A 19,922-nucleotide genomic window follows, 5' to 3' on the forward strand; every position below is an offset into this window, starting at 1 on the left:
ATATACCAAATGTAAATAAATATCTAATTTATATGTTAAAAAAAAATCGTTTCTATTCATGTATTATTCAAAAAGTTATGGCAGTTTTAAGTAAAAGAAATTGAAAAAGTGTCGAAAATTATTGATATTTAAATTTATAATTTTTTTGGAGATTTCCCCCATTTATGGCGAACGAGGTAAATTTTTTTCAATTTTTGTGGGTGATGTGTTCGACTAGATATGATTTGTGATCTTTTGACGTATCGTTTAAAGTAATTGATCCAGTGATAGCTGAGAAAAAGTGGAAAAGCTAAAAACAAAATTTATGTTCAACTTCCCAAATCTCTACCGAAAACCAAAATGGCTACCGAATGCTATTTTTGTATGAAAATTCTCGATTTTATTTTTTATATTTTTAACTTTATAATGCTATAACTTATTTAAAAATGTATGGATCAACACAATTTTTTTTATGAGAAATCAAATTTATATCCCTTTTTCATTTGACATACTTTATCTTAATCATAATATAAATAAGAAAATAGCTGATCTTGTAGCTTTTGGAATAATCCACCAATTTTTTAAAATTATTCACTATCTAAAGATTTGCATGGAAGCGTTTTATATGATAGTGATTTTAATCACTGTCAGGTATCATTATACTTGATTCAATTATGCCATATCACCACTATACAGCGATCCCCCTGTGCTGGGTTTTTTTAACTATTCTTCTGTAATAACAGTTGGAATAATATGTTTTGGTACAAATTTTCTGACTCTAAATCATTCTATCTCTAATCTTTTCATCCTACTTTATTGACTTACTATAATGTATTTTTTAAATGTTTCATCTGTTTTTTGAAGCTGAAAACAATGTGTAAACTCACTCAATAATTTCATAAAAAGCGTACCCATGGATGAAGTTGTGCAAGGGTTGTTATGTTTTAAGCCGGAAGTGTTTAAAGACCAAAAATTGCAAAATTCACATAGATCTTGTGGGATATTTTAAATATTATAAATTATTTTCTTACATTTTAAACATGTTTTTTAAAACCATAGTTTCTGCAGCATCTTTTAATAAGAAATTGCACCCACGGACGCTCATGGAACAAAAAATGGTCTAGAATTGTAAATTAATATTCTAGCGTGAACACCTTTAAATTGGCTAATTACAATATAATATTATTTTGTCTTGGCCTCAACAATTTTTTAAATTAAATACGTATACTTTAAAATTATTAATTAAAACATTTTATAAATCCAAACTAGGATATTCATAAATTCTATAAAATATTCTATGATTTCAGAAGACTTTGTTTGGTCATTTACAATTCTAATAACTAACATTTAGCTTTTTATTAATTCAATAATCTTTTACCCACTGTTTTTTTACAGGTTAAGACAAAATAAAATAAAAATTATAAATATTTTTATCTCATATGTTTTATTAATCTTATATTTATGGTAAAAGCACCGTGTTTGGTGCATCACATTGCCCTCCACTGACCCATGAAAATTTTCTAAACATCAGACATACAACATGGCAATTTTTTGTATAATCAAAATTAATACCCTTCTGCACAATTTTATTTAAACAGATAGTATTATCGGAATTACTAGGATATTTGATATTTTGAATATTTGCGCTAATTTGGTACTATTTTCATGGCAGAATAAGTAAAGATATATCAATATTAGTATGGCGCTCGTACACTCACAACAGTCCACGCAACCGGAATCTTATCACTTCTTATCAGATGAAAATGTATCAAACGAATTTATGACTTCTGCCGACTCCCAAAAAATTTAGCTCATCTTTCTAATAAATAATTGAAATTTATTAATTGTGATAACGTTTTTAATCCTTTCAAAATAGAACGATTTCCGGTTTAGTCTTAATTAGGAATGTGGAGCGTCGCTGATGTACATTATTGAAAAATATTACTAATTACACATTTATTTTTTTGTGATGAGGGTTTTGTTTATAAAAATGTTTATAGTTACTCTTGAGTTTTAAAGAATCTACGTGACGTGAAATTTTATTAACTGTAAGTATCAATCTTGTGACTCTTTTAAAACGATTAGTATTTTTACTGAATTTGAGTCAATAAATGCCTATACTTATGTTTTTCTATCATAAATTTAATTTACTTGTATATTAAAAATTCTTTACACTATTTGTTATGAAAAATTGTATAAAATAGTTGCATGGTTCTTTAAGTTCGATATTTCACATGATATGTTAATATTCTTTGATAAAAATGAATTTAACGGTCAAGAATTATAAAGAAAATTGTTTTCACATTTTTCTAAGTAAAAAATCAGCACCAACCACTTCAAATATTATATTATTTTTTTGACATTATCAGATTAAATTTAATGGATTGTTAATACAGACTACTAGGTGTTTTAAATAATTAAAAATGTACTCTTACTATAAACAGGTATACACCTTGTATACCTGTTTATAGTATACAAAGTAATGTTTCATTATTATAATGTAGTTATATTCCAGGTTAAGATAAAATTGTATAGCTATTAAATATAATTTTTAAATTAATTAAAAAATTTCAATTTTAAAATTAATATTTATTCAAATTTGTTTGTAAAATATCTATAATTATATCAATTTTTAAAACATTATCTTAATATTTAATAGTAAATAAATAAAATAGCTGACTATATATTGATATATGATCATATTTATTTTTTAGATTTTAAAAAGTTGTGGTAATATTTGCATAATTATGCAAGACTTTACAAATGATTCTATTAATCAACGTAGCACAATATCTCTTGCTTTTCTTCGTTTATCACAGGTATGTGCAAATACTAACATTACTACAAACTATTTCAACAAGCTTAAAAATTTAAATTAAAATATTTTTGTTAAAAATAAGAACGTTATTAAAACTTGAATATCTGAGTAATAAAAATCTTCTTCTGCAAAAATAGATAATATTTTCAAATATCAAATTTTTTTTTAATTAATTTAGGTTTAAACAATTTCTATATTTTACATAGCATAAATTATAATTTAATTTCAAGTACATTTCAAGTACATTTTTAGTGCATCAATTATCACATTAATTTTGCTTTATTATTATATTTTTGTTTGTTACATTAATTCAAAAATAATTGCAGAGACAGCAAAAATTTCTGGATGATATAACACCTTTTAAAACAGCAAGATGGATAGCAGCATTAGTATTTATTATTTTATTCATGTTAAGAATAATATTGTTACAGGTAATACATTTAACTTCTATTATTAACATATTTTATTGCTATTTTTTGTAAAACGCTTTATTAAATTTTCAGGGATGGTACATAGTCACATATGCATTAGGTATTTATCATTTAAACCTGTTCATTGCTTTTCTTACCCCAAAAATTGATCCAGCAATGGAAGAGTTTGAAGGTAAATTTTTATTTACTAAATATTTAAAAATTAAACAAAATATTTAGTTTACTAATTTAAACTAAAAATTCATCAATAATTTATTACTATTCGATGATGGAAATATATTTTGTTTTTTACTTTGTATAATATATGGTAGCTTATTTATGACAACTTTTTTAAACCTGACTACATTTTTTTTTTTAAAGTAATAAAACTAATAGTCGTATCTTACCAAACAATGATTAGTATATTCAATTTAGACCTACAGAGAAAAATGTTATTATATTAAAATCAAACATTTATTATTGTAATAATATATAAAATGATGAATATAAGGAACAATGGATAAATATAACAAACCCAACCTAGAAGTTTATCTATTCATATTCATAGGATTACATATCTTGATTAGTTTGAGTTTATTACCAGAATTTATGTTAAATTATCAAAATCATTACAATGTGATTCGTTTATCATTGATCAAATTTAAAAATAATGTTAACAATTAAAAAGAACCCAGCACACTGGGGGTGTGACAAAGTTGGTCATAGATGAGTAACTCGTCTAAAAATTTCCAAGTATTGTATAACTGTTATGTAATAATTGTAAATTTTTTAATTTTCAAGTACTTTCTTGTATAAAACTTATTAATTTAGTGTACATTGATATTATCATCATTGATAAAAACAAGAAAATCATCACGTTTTAATACTGAAAATTACACATTTATATTATAAATACTCTATATTTTTAGAATAATACTGAATTAGCTATTCTAAATTTTTGCTATTTAGATAGGCATAGATCTAAGAAAAATGTTGATGAGACCATTTCACTAATTCTGATAGCATTAATATTTTTTTTTTTAATAGAAAACTTTTTGATTATCAATTATTCATAAAAATTATAAATTCAGAGTGACCATTGCACCTTTGCTCTCCATGTATCTGATCTTTATTGAGATACAATGGGTACATTTACAAATAAGTTAATGAAACTCTCCCTTACACATGATACGAACACATATATAAAATGTCCTACCAAGTTTTGACATCTTTAATAATTAAAGATCCAGTTAATATTTTGTGTTAATTTTTTTTTGAAATTATTTTTATATAGTTTTGAACTATGTTAAATGCATTTATTATATTTTTTAATTTTAATAAGAAAAAATTATAAAATAAAACATTTTTCTTTTTAGAGACAAAATATTTAAAAAAATTGCTTAAACATAGTCCTTAACTGAAAAATAAATTAAAAATAAAAAGTAATGCATAATTTTTACTGGTTCAAAATTTATTTAAGATGTCAAAACCAGGTGGAACACTGTAAATTTAAAAAAGCCACGTAGTGTGTAATTTTCCCTGTCATATTTTATCCCCTAATTCGACGCTGATTATAATGTTAGCAAATTTTTTATATGAAGTAAAGAATAATTGCGTGCATCAATTTTACTGATTTGAGTATTTTAAATTATTTTATATTTTTTTAATGACCAGAGATTGAGAAAAGTCTATCAAAGATTCTCCTAAGTTATTTATTTAAAGTTAAAAATAATATTACTTTTCTATTTTTTCAGTGATCATTATTTAATCTAGTGAAAATTTTTCACAGGAGTACCCTTTATTAATAAAGATTTTATTTATATATGGAAATTTGTTTGGTAATTCTATATTATGTTTAAAAATTTACACTTATTATTCCTCTTAAGAAAGTATTCTATTAAAACATTCATATAAAATTAATTTTTTTAGTACTTAAAGATATATATTTAAAATTTTATTTATCTATATCTTTTCTCAAAAAAACTTAGATATTATACTCAAGAAGAACTTGAAATAAAATTTTATTCTTAATTATTAGGATTAAAAAATATAATAAATGTGTTTTTTATTTTATTATAGATGATTCTGGTCCATCATTACCCACACGAGCAAATGAAGAATTTCGACCATTTATTCGACGACTACCAGAATTTAAGTTTTGGTATTCGGTAGTTAAGTCTACTTTAATATCAATAGGTCTTACGTTTTTTCAATTCTTTGACATTCCTGTGTTTTGGCCAATTCTAGTTTTGTATTTCATTGTTCTTTTCTGCATTACAATGAAACGTCAAATCATGGTAATTTTTAATGAGAAAAAAGCTTTCTTATTCAATAGCTTTATTGTATTATTAAAACCAATATTTTATTATTTTTTTAGCACATGATTAGATACAGATACTTACCATTCACTCATAGTAAACCGAAATATCAAGGCCATGATGATAGTGGAAAGGTGATTAGAGCTAAATGATTTTTAAATGGTGAGGAGGAGGGTGTTTGGGACTTTTGATAATTTTTTTTATGTATCAAATTTTTAAACATGTTTACAATATTCTATTTTTACAATTTTTTCAGGCACCAATTATTCCACAGTCAGTCATGCCTGTTATTAACCAAACTGTTACGTGATCATGAAATTGAAATACTTTTTATGTAAAAGTATATGATTGGTTATTTTTTTGCATATATTATATTATAAACTCATAATAAATTTAAATGAGGCAAAACTATAATTTGTATTTTCCAATGTTTGTTTATAAATTTTATTACATTTCTTTAGACTACCAATAATTTTGTTAATTATTTAGTGGCATTAGTGGATGGTCTGATCATTTTAGAAAAAACCAAAATATAATTGTTTTACTTTAAATTTGTACTTTCAATTAAATTAAAAAATATAATACTTGTTTTGCAAATTTTGTAAAAATTTATTTTAATATTATAAACCTGTCAATATTTTGTTAAAGAATCTAATAAAAATGAAAAATAACAAACTTAATGATAAGATAACAAAATGAACTTTAATTATTTATATGTATTGGTGATAATAAAACTACACATTTACTATTAAGATAAATTTTAAATGTTGAAATAATCGACTTTTATGTTCATTTATTAAAAGAAATAAATTCATTTTTTATTGTTCAATAATCTATAGTAACAATGCTGAGCATTTTTTTCTTAACATTGTTAAAATTTTAAATACAACACTACATCTTATGTTCACAATGACATTTTTCATATTTTTTTTTTGTGTTCATTCATAAAAAATCATATAATACCCAACAAATAAAGTAATATTTAATAAATACTATATTTAATCTTGGAGTGGTTTTATAACTTGAAATAACCGAGTAATGTCAATGAAATTATTAAATATCATATAATGAAAATAAATATAGGATTTTTTTTTAATTTGAAAAAAAAGTTTCGTTTTACAAATAAATACTTTAAATGATTGATAAATTTTTCTGCATTGCCTAAACTATAATATGCAATAGTTTCCAGCTTTGTTTCGTTGTGAACGGGTTATTCTGTATTAAAGGACATTTATTTTCTGTCTAATTTCATTTCTTTTAACGCATTGCAAATCTAAACATAAGGTGTTCAAATATGATTTGATGAGATCATCATGGATGACATTCTGTTTTTCAATTGTTTTTTTTACCTCGTAAACAAAGTCTTCATCTTTTAAATTAAAGAAAGTCGCAAGCTCACTAAATAATATTAACCATTTTCCTCCAATCAATATAATGTGCATTTTTATAGTTTTCATGCAATTGCTGAATAGTATTTATAATGGTTGCTTCCCAATTAACTTGTACGTTGTACAAATTTATTAAACGAATTATTTTATAAGCGTTAATTACGATATCTTTAATTAAAATATTTTTTTTTTGTAAACGTTTCAGAGTGTATTGTAAATAAATCCGTATTCTCCAAAATTTGTGCATGATTTTTCATGACATAATCATGAGTATCTTTAAGATGTTTAGATACTCAACAGATTTTGATTGTTATTGATCATTTTGACTTATATGCTGACTAACAACACTTAAATAAATGATTAATAACCACAGAGTACCTATTTCAATACCTCCAAAACCAAATAACGTATTCATAATTTTTTGCAAAAAAAAATTTCTTATTTATAGGTAAAATGCATGATTTAATTCAAAATTCAAATGATATATTTTTAATTAAGCCATTTGCATATAGTTCAAAGCATACATTAATTAAGAACACTTTAAAAGTTGACTACTCTCAACAGACATTAGTTGATTTTTCTTGTATTCAGTGTTGAGCGAATTACCACAATTTACTTGTAATAAAATTATCACCACAGCTACTTTTACTATACAAATATAATTATTGCTTTAAATTCACATCTTAATGAAACAGATATTCATATATTTTGTAAAATTAATAATAAGTAGATTAAGAAACATATACTTTTTAAAACTACAACTCTAGTCTTATACTTTTTTTTATAAATGTTTTTCATTTTTATAAATTCGCATACAGAATTTTCAATTTATTTCAATTTACTCGGATATTAATATATCAATGATGTGATATTGAGTATTTTTAAGGTAAACATTTTTGCGTTGAACCTATTCTGATTTTTTTTTCTTCTTTTGGTATCTAATGGTAATAAATTACATCCAAGTAATAATTATCAATGTATTAAGTTTGATAAATATTTAATATATAACAGGTCGTTCGAAAATCCTCATCCACAGGATTAGAGGGGAAAATGCCAAATGAATGGAAGAATACCAGTATTGTGGTGCCGATATTTAAATGTAAAGGAGACATACAAGAGTGTGAAAGTTATAGAGGCATAAACCTTATGAATCATAGTATGTAAATTTGGGAAAAGGTAATAAATAAGAGAATAAGACAAAAGTATCTAAAAACTAGTCTGGATTTATGCCTGAAAAGTTAACAATGGAGCCATTATTTTGTGTGAGGCAACTTATAGAAAAGTTTAGGCAAAAGATGAAAAAGCATATTCATAGATTTGGAGAAATCGTATGATAGAGTACTGAGAGGTTTTAAAGTGGGCATTAATGAGAAAAGGAGTCCCGAAAAGGTACGTTAATATAATAAAGGATATGTATGATGGCACTTGTACTAGGATAAAAAGTGTAGGAGGAGTAACAGAAGGTTTTCGGGTAAGAGTAGGAATTAAGTGTGGGTGGTTGAAGTGTAGGAAGCATCTGGTGTCTTATTCGATAAAATAATTCCAATGAGGCTAAAAGATAAATTCTACAAGACTATAGTGAGACCAGTTATGATGAATGATTCAGAGTGTAGGACAGTTAATAAGAAAGTAGAACAGTGAATGAGTGTAGCAGAGATGAGAATGCTTAGATGGACGAGTGGAGTGACTAGAGAAGATAGGATAAGGAACGAACATATAAGAGGGAGTATAGGTGATGCACCAATCGTTGATAAGATGAGAGAAAATAGACTTAGATGGTTTGGTCATGTTATGAGGAGAGAAAAATTGGAAGCTGTAAGAACAGTTATAGAATTGATTGTTGAAGGAAGAAGAGATAGAAGAAGACCAAAAAAAAGATAGAGTAATGTTATTGAATGCGATATGAGGACAGCTGATGTGGGAGATCGTGTCAAGTGGAAGTTTAGGATAAGGGTAGCCGACCCCAAATAGTTGGGATTAAGGTGAGGAAAAAAAAGAGGAATAGGTTGTTTGAAAAGTTTCGGGACTGACGCATATATAAGATGACTTCAATAATATATCCTAATGATTTTTAACCAACCTTCAAAAGAAACGTGTCAAAAAATCATGAAATTTCAACAACGCATTCCTAAGTGAGTGGACTGGACCCGGTAAAAGTGGTCCGAAGCAGCCAAAAATGGAATAATCAGCAGGCGAGGATATGGCCTCAGTATTTTAGGATGAGCATTAAATTATATTCATTAATAATCTCGAATTTTATAAAACAATCAATAGCGATTACTATATTGTGTTATTAGAGCATTTGAAGGCCGAAACCACAAAAAAGACCGCATATGGCGAAGAAAAATATTTTGTTTCACTAATACAATGCACCATGTCACAAATTATTAAATCAATGGCAAAAATGCATGATTTGGGCTTTGAATTGCTGTCACATCCTCCGTATAGTCCAGATCTTTTTTAATTTGAATAACATGTTTAAGACATTGCATTTGTCTTCGGCCTTTAATAAGTGATCGTCACTGAGTACTGAAATTCATAATAAGAAAAAAGGGAAAAGATTGAATTCATAACATTTTATATGATCTTTTCTTTTTTTGATTCTAATATTCTGAAAATCGTTGGAGATAGCCATTGTATTATTTGGGATGATTAATGTAATATAATCAATGTTAAAAACCGTAAGCTATTAACAAGAATTAATTCATTGACTGAAAATTATAAAATTTTGAGTAAATTATATCTTACAATAGTTTAAATAACACATAGAATACAGCATATCAAGAAAAACAGGGATTATATATTAAAAAATTTAAAAATCGAATTTTTGTAGCTATTCACAATTATCGTAAATGTATCAATAAAATTCAAAATGATTCTACTATTAATAAGATTAACAAATGCATATTATTTGAAATTCTCAAAAAAATTGAAGAGCATAAACTTCTATTACTTACTTTAAATGATCTTATAGAAAAATTACTTTATCACAACAATTACATAGGGAAGAAATATTAAATCTTATGTATGATGTCGTTGATTCAAAATTTGTTGATAGACTACCGTTTACACTAATACTCAAAAAGTGTTTACAGGCATAATATTATATATATATTTACAAATTTTTTTATAATTTTTTTAATATATTATTAATTTTGTTATAAATTTAAAATTAATTATAGTATGTTATCTTATATAAAATATAAAATTTTATTCTTTGATAAATATGTTTTTTTGTTAATAATTATAAATTTAAAATACTTATTTTTTATTAAAGGGCTTTCATTTATTTATTAATTTCTCTATGTTTAAAAATGTATCTCTTTTATCATTATATTTCATATAATGCTAGTATAAATTTTTCATTTTAAATTAAGTATATTTTAACATTTTTACAGGTGTTAATTATACAGACGAAAACTATTTTATTTCATGGAGTGATTTTTGATCCACTTAAAGATTTTTTTTTAATTTATATAATATAATTTCATATCCGCCGTGTTTCTAAAATTGTGTGTGTATGCTGGCTAGTTTTTAGGTTTAACTATCTTTTAATAAATGGCGGTAGTTGTGCTGGTGGTTGACAAGGAGTCATCCTTTAGTCTACTACTTTTGAGCTAGATCGTGCTGACTGGTCTAAAATCTATTTTCTTAATGCTTCACTAACTGGAGGGATTGGGGATGATCAGAGTATTCAATAGTACTTGAGAAGTGCCAAAATAAAGGAGTTTAACGCTGAAAGTGTCAACTAAATATTTTTAAATAATGACTTCAAATATTTAAATAGTAGTTCTTTTTTTTATAAATTGTTTATTAAAAATGTTTATTAAAACTACAATATTTTACTATACGTAGGATCTTAAAAAATAAGCTAATTTTAATATTTTAATTTTATCTTAGGCTAAATTATAATGGACCTTTCAATCGAATCCAAAACGAATATGTACATGGATATGGATTAATAAACATTATATAATTTCTATAAACCTAAAGATAGGTGATGGAATCGATACTTGTATCACACATTTATATAATATACACATGTACGGCTTTATTTTTGTCGTTTCAAATCGATGTGACTTGACTTCAGTTGTTTCTTGTTTAATAAACGCTAGGCGTTATAATAAAAAAAAACCAATAATATTAGTCAATTTAGTAATTGATCTGAAAATGGATTTATCATCAACATATACAGTATTTTTTAACTCTCGTGAATCGAATATTTCTGAAACTCCATTTCAGTTGACGTCTACAGATAAGGTAAGTTTGATGTTATAATTATGACTATTATTAAAAATATACAGTGATTAATTTATCATTGACTATTAAACTTATTTTATAATAAATATAATTTAGGGAATTTTTTGGGGGTTTTTTTAAGTAGTATTTATTATTCAAAAATCGAATGGTTGAATATTTTTTTATTATTTATCTTTTATCCATTGTAATAGTAACAACTTTATTTTTGAAAATGGCATCATTTATTTAATTAGTTTATATAATTGAAAGTGATCCAACTAAAAAATGATCGGACAATAACAAATTTGCAACAAGTAGTTTAAGAATTATGAATATTTTTATTTCTGGGTGGGAGGAGTAGCGCGGCAGAATGATGCGTCTTGATAAAAATAACACCTGCACCTCGCATCTAGTCAACATTTAAAAATACTGATAACTCCCGAAATACTGGTTCAAAAATTGTTATCGACCAATCAATTTCTTAGTTAGATCTATTTCTATAACATTAACTAATTAAACATGTTGCAATTAGAAAATAATAAAATTAATATCTTTATAAGGTATAGAACTAAAAAATAACCATTCAAAAATAGAAAAATAAATACTAGTAAACAAAATAAAAAAAAATTGTTTTTAAATTATTACTTTGAGTGATTTAGTCATCATTATAAATAACTATTACATTTAATCAGATCACTGTTTTTTTTTGTTAATTAACAAAACGAATAGTACGAAAAAAAAATTCATTCGACACCACTCTATTGGGACAATTTGAGCGTTTATGCAGTTAATAGAAAAGACCGATGGTTCCAAACAAGTTTGGTCACTGAGAAATTATTACTAAAAAATGGTAAGAAGCATAGATATCTTTTTTTAAGTTAGGTATTTTTGCTCTTGTTTAGCAAATAATGGTTTGATTGAAGAATTTTTAATGCTTGTTAAGTGGACTGCATTTTTTAAAGCATAAAGTAATAAAAAACATTAATTATCTATATTTGAATAACCTAAAATGTTTATGAAATCAGTAATCAACAACTGTTACCGATTAGGCTGTACCTATTACCAATAATGAGCCGTACGAGGTGAAAGATAGGCAAATTAATTTACTCTAACCATTGATATTAAATTGAAAATAATAAGGATTTCCAAGACAAAAAATTAACGTATACCAATTTTCTATTAAAAATTTATTTCAGCGAACATATTAATATTATCATAGAAATGATTTAATAATAGATTAATTTTATGCAATAATTATAAGGTGTGCTAATATTACATAACACAACACAACACAACACTTATCAACTAACTTAATAGATTTACTTAATAATAAATACACATGTTTTTCCATAATGGAAAATATTCAACTATACTGTTGTTAAAGTTGACTCCTCGAAAAACATATTATTTTGACTACAATATCAAATGTAGTCTCTTAGAGCAATATTTAACAGAACGACTGCTATTAAACAATTAATGACTTACCAAATTTATGTGCGATGATTTAATATGAGCAACAAGAATAAAATAAACCAACTGTAGTATTATGAATATAAAGGAAAAAAACCAAAAATGACAAATCGGCAATATGAACAATAAAAACCAACTTTTTTTTTTGTCTTAACCCCAAAAAAATGTATAACAGCAATCATCACAATTACAACTTATCATTTCTTCGGTGAACATACAGCTGACCAAGTCACTACTGCCTCTCTGCTATTCCTTTTCATACGCGCGCCAACAGATCTAAATTCTTTACATATTATTCATTTTTAAGATAAATCCTTTTACTAAGTGAACGTATCATTATTAAACAACAACTTCGGTTCGCTTGTTTAAATGCATAAAAATTATATACTAAAATAAAAATAAAATTTTATTTAGGGCATTATCTAAGCTTTTTTATGACGTTCCTTTAACGTAAAATAAAAACGAATCGAGAATATCGTAATTTTTTTGTTGCTCAAAATTAAAAATTAAAAATTTTTAACGAAATATTATTCTGAATACTCATTCAGAATAATAATTTTAACTCATAAACTTGATATTATTGATAAATCAAAACCATCCGATCAATAATTTCCCTGCAATTATTAAATAATTAAAATTTAGTTAACTTAACTAATAATTATTATTAGACCATCTAAATGAATGTTCATTTATTTACAATATAATTGTCTCTACAGTAATTGAAATAATATTTATAATAATAATAATAATATTAAAATTAAGATTTATAATAAAGATTTACATGATTCTTCTTAGAAATTTATCGATTACTTTTTTTTTTTAAATCTTATATTACCGATAAGATATAGTCATATTTTATAATTTAAAATTTTTTGGACAACCTTCATAAATAACAAAATTTTCAGAATTTAATCATATTATTCTGGTTTTCTTATTTCTAAATGTAATTTGGAAACATTTTTATTTTTTACCTTGATTAATCAATTAATTAATGATATCAAGCTGGTTGTTAGAATTAAATAAACTAATAGAATAGTAGGAGATCACGGTATTTTTTTTAGATAACTAGTAAATTGTTGTCTCTTTTCCTGAGTTCCTTTTTTTCAATTTAAAAGCATCGTTAATATATTAAAATTAATGAATACTACTTATATAAAATTATATAAAAAATATGTTTAATCTTTATTTATCTATACTTTATCATAAATAAATATAAAAATTAATTTATAATAAATATTATTGGCATTTGTTATGAATACATTAATCAAGATACTAGATGAAAATTTTAACGAATGTATTACTATATTAATACTCAGTTATGATTTATCTCTAACTCAAAATTCAGAGCATCTAGAACTTTAAACTAACTATGAATTAGGCGTCTTAATTACAAGGGGACATTTAAACAAAATTTGAGTTATTTATGAAGTCTAACANAATAATTGATTTTTTTTTTTATTAGTGGAAGGCTATATTTCTCCATGTTCGCTAGTGGCAATAATGGGTCCTAGGTAAGTTAAATTAAATAATATTAAATGATGTTAATTAAAATTATGATATATTTGATCATAATATACTTTATAAAAAATTGTTTATCATCAACATAAATCACATTTAACAATATATTTTTTACAATAGTTGAATAAATATTTTTTAATATTTAATATTTAACGAAATGTTTATGCCCCTTGTTTATTTTAGTGGTGCCGGTAAAAGTACATTAATGAGCGCCTTAGCTAATAAACTTCCAGGTAATTAACATATTTTATTAACTATATTATTATTTATTTCCCTGAGTATAATATTAAATGATTATTATTATGATATGAGTGTTGGTCATTTATAGCTCAACTACGTGTCGAAGGCAGTATAAAAATTGGATCTTGCTCTATCAATGACTTTATGAAACATAATTCTGGGTTTATGTACCAGCATAACTTATTTAGTGGTGTTTTTACAGTAAAAGAACACCTCTATTTTATGGTAGTTTTGATTTAAATAAAGTATTAAATAAAATATTGAACAAAAATCAACACTACATCGTGGGTTTATTTAATAAAATTTTAGGCTAAACTTAAAATGGATAGAAGAACAAGTTCAAAAAAACTAAGTGCCCGTGTTTCAACAATTATCGATAGACTAGGGCTTAGTTATTGTGCAAATACAAGAATCGGTGCAACTAGCGGCCACGAAAAAGTAAATAATTTTTCTAGCAATTTTTCAACGTTTATGAGATTTGTATTAAAATTCTTCATTTCTAGTTTCTTATTATGTTTCATGAAGTATATATTGAATCTTACTCTTTTAATATTCTTATCTTCGTTTTCTTCTTTAGGTTTATTGATTTTTATGAAACCACTTATTATCAATATAAAAAAAAAATTATATCATTAATGTCTATTATAGATTACATTATCTGGCGGAGAAAAAAAAATCTTAGCATTTGCGACAGAACTTCTAACAGATCCACCATTTTTGTTCTGCGATGAACCAACAACAGGTATCTAGAATTTTTTATTGAGAAATATTAGCTAATTTCTTATAAAAGTAATTTTTTATTATTATATATTAGTTATTTTAATCGAACAGGATTAGACTCGTACAGTGCGCTTAAAGTTGTCAACATAATGAAAGAACTAGTGACAAGTAATAAAAAAACCGTTGTTTCTATCATTCATCAGCCAAGTTCTGAACTTTTAAATATGTTTCATCAACTAATATTAGTAGCAGACGGCCGAATAGCTTATTCGGGTCCAGCTAATAAAGCCATTTCATTCTATGAAAGGTATATAAATCTTTTATTTGTAAAAATAATCTATTAATCTAAATCAGTATTCAAAAATAGAACTCATTTTAAATATATTTTTTACTTCATGTCAGTATAATTGGTTATCGATGTCCAGAAAACTACAATTCAGCTGATTTTATAATAAAAATTTTATCAGATGGTAATAGTTCAGTGGAAATGGTATGTGATGAATTCGCAAAGAGTAAACAATCACAACAAATCAGAAATGCAATTTTAAATGAAACATACTTTGTAAGTGAATGAATAGATTGTTTATAAAGGGTATACTTTGTTAATATCAAATTAAAAACAAACAATGAAATAAATACGTTTTAAAAATGTTTTATAATATAATATTTTAGGACGAATCAAATCAATCTATAGCTCGTAATCAGTAAGTAAAATTTTAATTTATCTAAAATTGTATATACACGTTACTACCATTTTTTAACTATTGAAATTCTAATGTAAATATAATAAAATATATGTAAATATGAATGACTAAAAATGTATAAGATATTCATATGTATATTTAGTTGATTTAATACAGCTGCAGATGATTTCGAGATCGTGGGCCTTCACTAGACCACTCCCCGAAAAAATAAAAAAAAATAAATTACTAACTCTACTTGCAATTGAATAGAATTTTATTGTTTTGATAGAATTGATGATTGATATTTAATCTAATGATTCTCTAAAAAATAGTATTCAGTTTTTATACGTACAATGAATGCTTTATAATTTTCTTAAAAAAATTCATTATGTCATATTCTCTTCAAACTATTAGTATAGTATAGTCAAAATAGTACAGTCTAAAGTAAAAATTTAACATAAAAGCTTTATTTTTTTTTAGCTATACATACATAGTATGAATATTATGCCTCATTTATTTTTATAATAATAAGCAAACTTTGATCTTGCAGCTTATCTCCATTTTGGCCTGTAAAATTGTATCACTTGACGAAACGTTATTTTTTAGAAAAAGTTCGTGATCCAACAATTGACATTCACAGATTCTTGCAAAAAGTTGTAAGTATCTAAGCATTTCTATAAATAAACTATAAAATATTTTTAACAGTACCTGAGCTATAAAGTTATAAAAAAAAATTGTGTATAGTCATAAATCACTAAGTAACAATAAAAAAAGGTAAGAAGGTACTTATGCTATTTAAACAAAAGATTTTACATTTTTGAAACCATAAAAAAAAAAAATTAATTCATATATAAAAGACTTATTTATATTATTGCTAATCAATAAAAATTTAATTCTTAACATTTATCTAAATAATCAAAAAATTAAACAACTTTTAAAAATTAAAAAATTTCCCGACAATAAGAAAATTTGTTACAATAGTTTATTTAATTTCATCAAAATATAATAAATATAAACATAAAAAACATTATCAAAATTATCAACCAACCAAAGGGAGACAACGTTAACTAAATAAAATTGAGGTCGACTCCAAAACTCGACGTAGTTTTTTTTCTACAATGACCAGCCCTTGTTTTGACTCTAGACATCGACAATTTTATATTAACACTGAACACGCGATTCGTTCTAATAGAGTCTGATAAGCTGATAAACTCACGCAACTCGGTCATCTATCGTGAAGTTGTGGAATTTACTTACCTGGTCCACCAAACATAATTATACGTTTTGAAACATCGAAGACGTTGTTGGCATCACATATATTTACAGTATTCGTTATGAACAATGACCTTGTCCAATAAAACTGAGCACAAGAACAAACAAAATTATCGCCATTTTTTCCATGCTATACTAAGGTTTATTTTAAATTGTTTTTTTATTGGGATGTTAATTTTTCAAATGTTTGATGAATATTCAACAAAATAAATTTAAAGTGTGAATTTTCATTCAAATTAAATGTTTTAACCTTGAAAGAAAAACTTTCATCCAATTTAATTACCTATAATATTATCAGAGGTAAAAACAACTACAAGCCTTTATCAATTTCATTTATTAATAAATATACATACAGTGCGATTTATCAAAAACACTACCCCCCTTGTTCCGTCAAATAATGATTTTTTCATAAGAATGTACAATTTTTTATTTTTATAAACCATAGTAAATAATAAGTTTATTGTAAGAAAAATTATTTCTAAAGGATAGATAGATAAAAAGTAGATTGATCGATTATCAGTTTTGTAATATTCATTTTTAAGATATTAGCATTTAATGATTCAGAAAAGGTGAAGAGCGGCATCGTGTTTGGCGACTCTCTACTTTAAGAATTATTTTACGTTGCACAACCCATTTCCCTATAACTAAAAATTATATTAACTCAAAAAATAATAATATGTTCCCATTTAATTTTGAAATTTACCCATAAAACTACCCTTACAAATAATTTTTTCTTAATATTATTATTTCTTTAAAATTATTTAATATTATTGTTATTTCTTAATCTTAATATTTACTATGATTTATAAAAATAAATTTAATTTTAATTTGTACATTTTTTTGAAAATATCATTATTGAACAAAAAAATGAGAAGTTAGAAAACTTAATAAATCACACTGTATATATTTATGATATATATATATATATATATATATTATATATATAGTGTACTATATTTACTTTGGATTATTTCAAATTAATGCTATTGTTCATTAATGTTAATTTTGTTAAATACATTGTGAGTAATAATTATTCTACTATTTCAGGATATTTATTTTTTGCTAACTAAATTTTATACTTTGTTTAACATTAACTTTTCTTTTAATAACATCAAACAAGGATATTTAAAATAATTGAAATTAGTAATGTAACTAATCTATTTTAATTATTTTGAATACAACTCATATACAAATTAATGTTAATATTTTCTTTTACACTATAAACCTCATAAAACAGAATTTGTCGATAATCAATTGATATTGATTTTCTAACTAACATTTGTTGGGTTGGGTTTATGTAACTTTATGAACATTAATTAAAGAAATAATGAACTTTTTAAAAAATCAGACCATTTCTCTACTGGTTGGACTCTGTTACTTGGGTACGGTTCAACAGACACAAGAAGGTATCCAATCGTTTCAAGGGGTATTCTTTATCCTTATCACGGAAAACTTCTTTACGCCTATGTACTCGGTGATGAGCCATCTACCCACGCAACTGCCTCTGTTCATCAGAGAACATACTTCTGGATTGTATGGTCCTTCAACATTCTACATCGCAAACATGTTATCCACCGTAAGACTTAGTTCGACAAGTGTATTAAATTGGCATACAGAACTCATACTTTCTCTAAACTCCTTTGTAGATCCCGACACTGATCATCGAACCGACTGTGTACACGACCATTGTCTATTGCATGGCTGGTCTGCAAAATGATTTATACACATTTTTTCTCACGGTCGTCATCACGATTCTAGTTATGGCCGTTTCCACGTCTTGTGGTCAGTAATTTCACTAATTTTCAATACGACTTGAATTGTTATTACCTAAAAACATACGATTAAACGAAAACTGAACTATTTATACAGGTTACATGTTCAACAATATTTTTGGATCAATGCCACTGGCGTTAACGTTCGTCCAACCATTTGACAACGTAATCATGATGTTGTCCGGCATTTTTTTAAATATTAGGTTAGCAATATATTTTCAAAGCATTACTTCAAATGTTAATATCATACAATTATAATCAAATGTAAATGAATTCGATTGTACGCAGGAGTATACCGTGGTACTTACATTGGGTGGTCAATATATCGTGGTTTGAACTCGGATTTGAAAGTCTAACAATCTTACAATGGCAAAATGTTTCGTTCATTGGTCAGTTTAAAAAAATTATTAAGTAATAATTATAACACGTTAAAATACAATTTTCACAAAATGTACATTGTTTATGTATAAATTTTCTTTTTTAATTATGTTGCAATTATATCTCATTTACAGCTTGCAAAAATCAAGATCTTGATGTGCCTTGTTTAACAGACGGTACTGAAGTATTAGACAAATACGATTTTGATTCGTCTAATCTAATGCCAAACATTTATAGAATGACATGGCTGTTTGCTGCTTTCCACCTAGTGTCGTTTACATGTTTTGTTATTAGAGCACATTTAAATAAATTATCATAAAACTTCTAAATACATGGTACAATATTAAGTTACATATTTTCTATTAAATGCACTTTAATAATTGTAAGACGACTAAAAACCACTTTATACCCATCGCATGTATTGAGTTGAGGGGTGTTTTGCAGCGCTCTAACTCTATTGTATTTTATAATATTTTTTTTTACTTATGTTTACTTTAATATTAGGCGTTCAAGTATTGTGTAATTACAAATATGTATGAAATCTTCCTAAAAACGGTGTACCCTTTGTATCTTAATATTAGGTAAAATAGATGTAAGATACTTTTATACTAATCTATGATTGATGATATTTTCTAAAAATAAAAAAATCTTCATTTTTTTTTTTTTTTTGTGATTTTATTTTATTTAAATACATAAGTATTCCCTACTTAAAATTCA

The 19,922-nt window shown here is 25.0% G+C and overlaps 2 protein-coding genes and 1 long non-coding RNA gene across 5 annotated transcripts in view; 2 read left to right on the plus strand and 1 right to left on the minus strand.

Moving 5' to 3' along the window:
- Window positions 1-6,205, plus strand: part of LOC126903745 (protein RER1) — a 67,864-nt gene extending 61,659 nt beyond the window's left edge. The window contains exons 1-7 of one of the 3 annotated variants that reach the window (XM_050682204.1): window positions 1,737-2,027; window positions 2,694-2,798; window positions 3,124-3,228; window positions 3,301-3,400; window positions 5,287-5,504; window positions 5,585-5,659; window positions 5,782-6,205. In XM_050682204.1, the coding sequence (XP_050538161.1) occupies window positions 2,727-2,798; window positions 3,124-3,228; window positions 3,301-3,400; window positions 5,287-5,504; window positions 5,585-5,659; window positions 5,782-5,835 (624 nt within the window). In that variant the 5' untranslated portion in view covers window positions 1,737-2,027; window positions 2,694-2,726 and the 3' untranslated portion in view covers window positions 5,836-6,205. Of the gene's footprint in view, window positions 1-1,736; window positions 2,028-2,693; window positions 2,799-3,123; window positions 3,229-3,300; window positions 3,401-5,286; window positions 5,505-5,584; window positions 5,688-5,781 lie in introns of those variants that run through there. The other 2 variants (XM_050682206.1, XM_050682205.1) reach the window with 2 other exon arrangements.
- A 4,593-nt stretch (window positions 6,206-10,798) lies between these two features.
- LOC126904864 (protein scarlet-like) lies at window positions 10,799-19,869 on the plus strand. Its single transcript, XM_050684178.1, has 16 exons — window positions 10,799-11,173; window positions 11,882-12,002; window positions 14,085-14,133; window positions 14,324-14,373; window positions 14,469-14,605; window positions 14,690-14,818; window positions 15,029-15,122; window positions 15,212-15,407; window positions 15,503-15,662; window positions 15,773-15,804; window positions 16,334-16,439; window positions 18,404-18,631; window positions 18,702-18,837; window positions 18,925-19,030; window positions 19,116-19,216; window positions 19,340-19,869. The coding sequence occupies exons 1-16, from the start codon at window positions 10,955-10,957 to the stop codon at window positions 19,522-19,524; spliced, it is 2,049 nt and encodes a 682-aa protein (XP_050540135.1). The 5' UTR covers window positions 10,799-10,954; the 3' UTR covers window positions 19,525-19,869.
- Window positions 14,975-16,381, minus strand: LOC126904865 (uncharacterized). The gene is made up of 2 exons (XR_007703836.1): window positions 16,274-16,381; window positions 14,975-15,126 (listed from the first exon to the last, which is right to left on the minus strand). It is a non-coding gene; the product is annotated as an uncharacterized LOC126904865 (long non-coding RNA).
- Window positions 19,870-19,922: the final 53 nt, after the last annotated feature.

The sequence above is a fragment of the Daktulosphaira vitifoliae genome, unplaced genomic scaffold (genome assembly GCF_025091365.1).
Source record: "Daktulosphaira vitifoliae isolate Bord-2020 unplaced genomic scaffold, ASM2509136v1 Scaffold_4, whole genome shotgun sequence".
NCBI lineage: Eukaryota > Metazoa > Arthropoda > Insecta > Hemiptera > Phylloxeridae > Daktulosphaira > Daktulosphaira vitifoliae.

Coding starts and splice junctions, on each gene's coding strand:
- LOC126904864 (XM_050684178.1), top strand. CDS start 10,955: ATGTACGGCTTTATTTTTGTCGTTTCAAATCGATGTGACTTGACTTCA. Junction 14,374..14,468: donor CTTAGCTAATAAACTTCCAG/GTAATTAACATA, acceptor GGTCATTTATAG/CTCAACTACGTGTCGAAGGC. Junction 15,123..15,211: donor CTGCGATGAACCAACAACAG/GTATCTAGAATT, acceptor TTAATCGAACAG/GATTAGACTCGTACAGTGCG.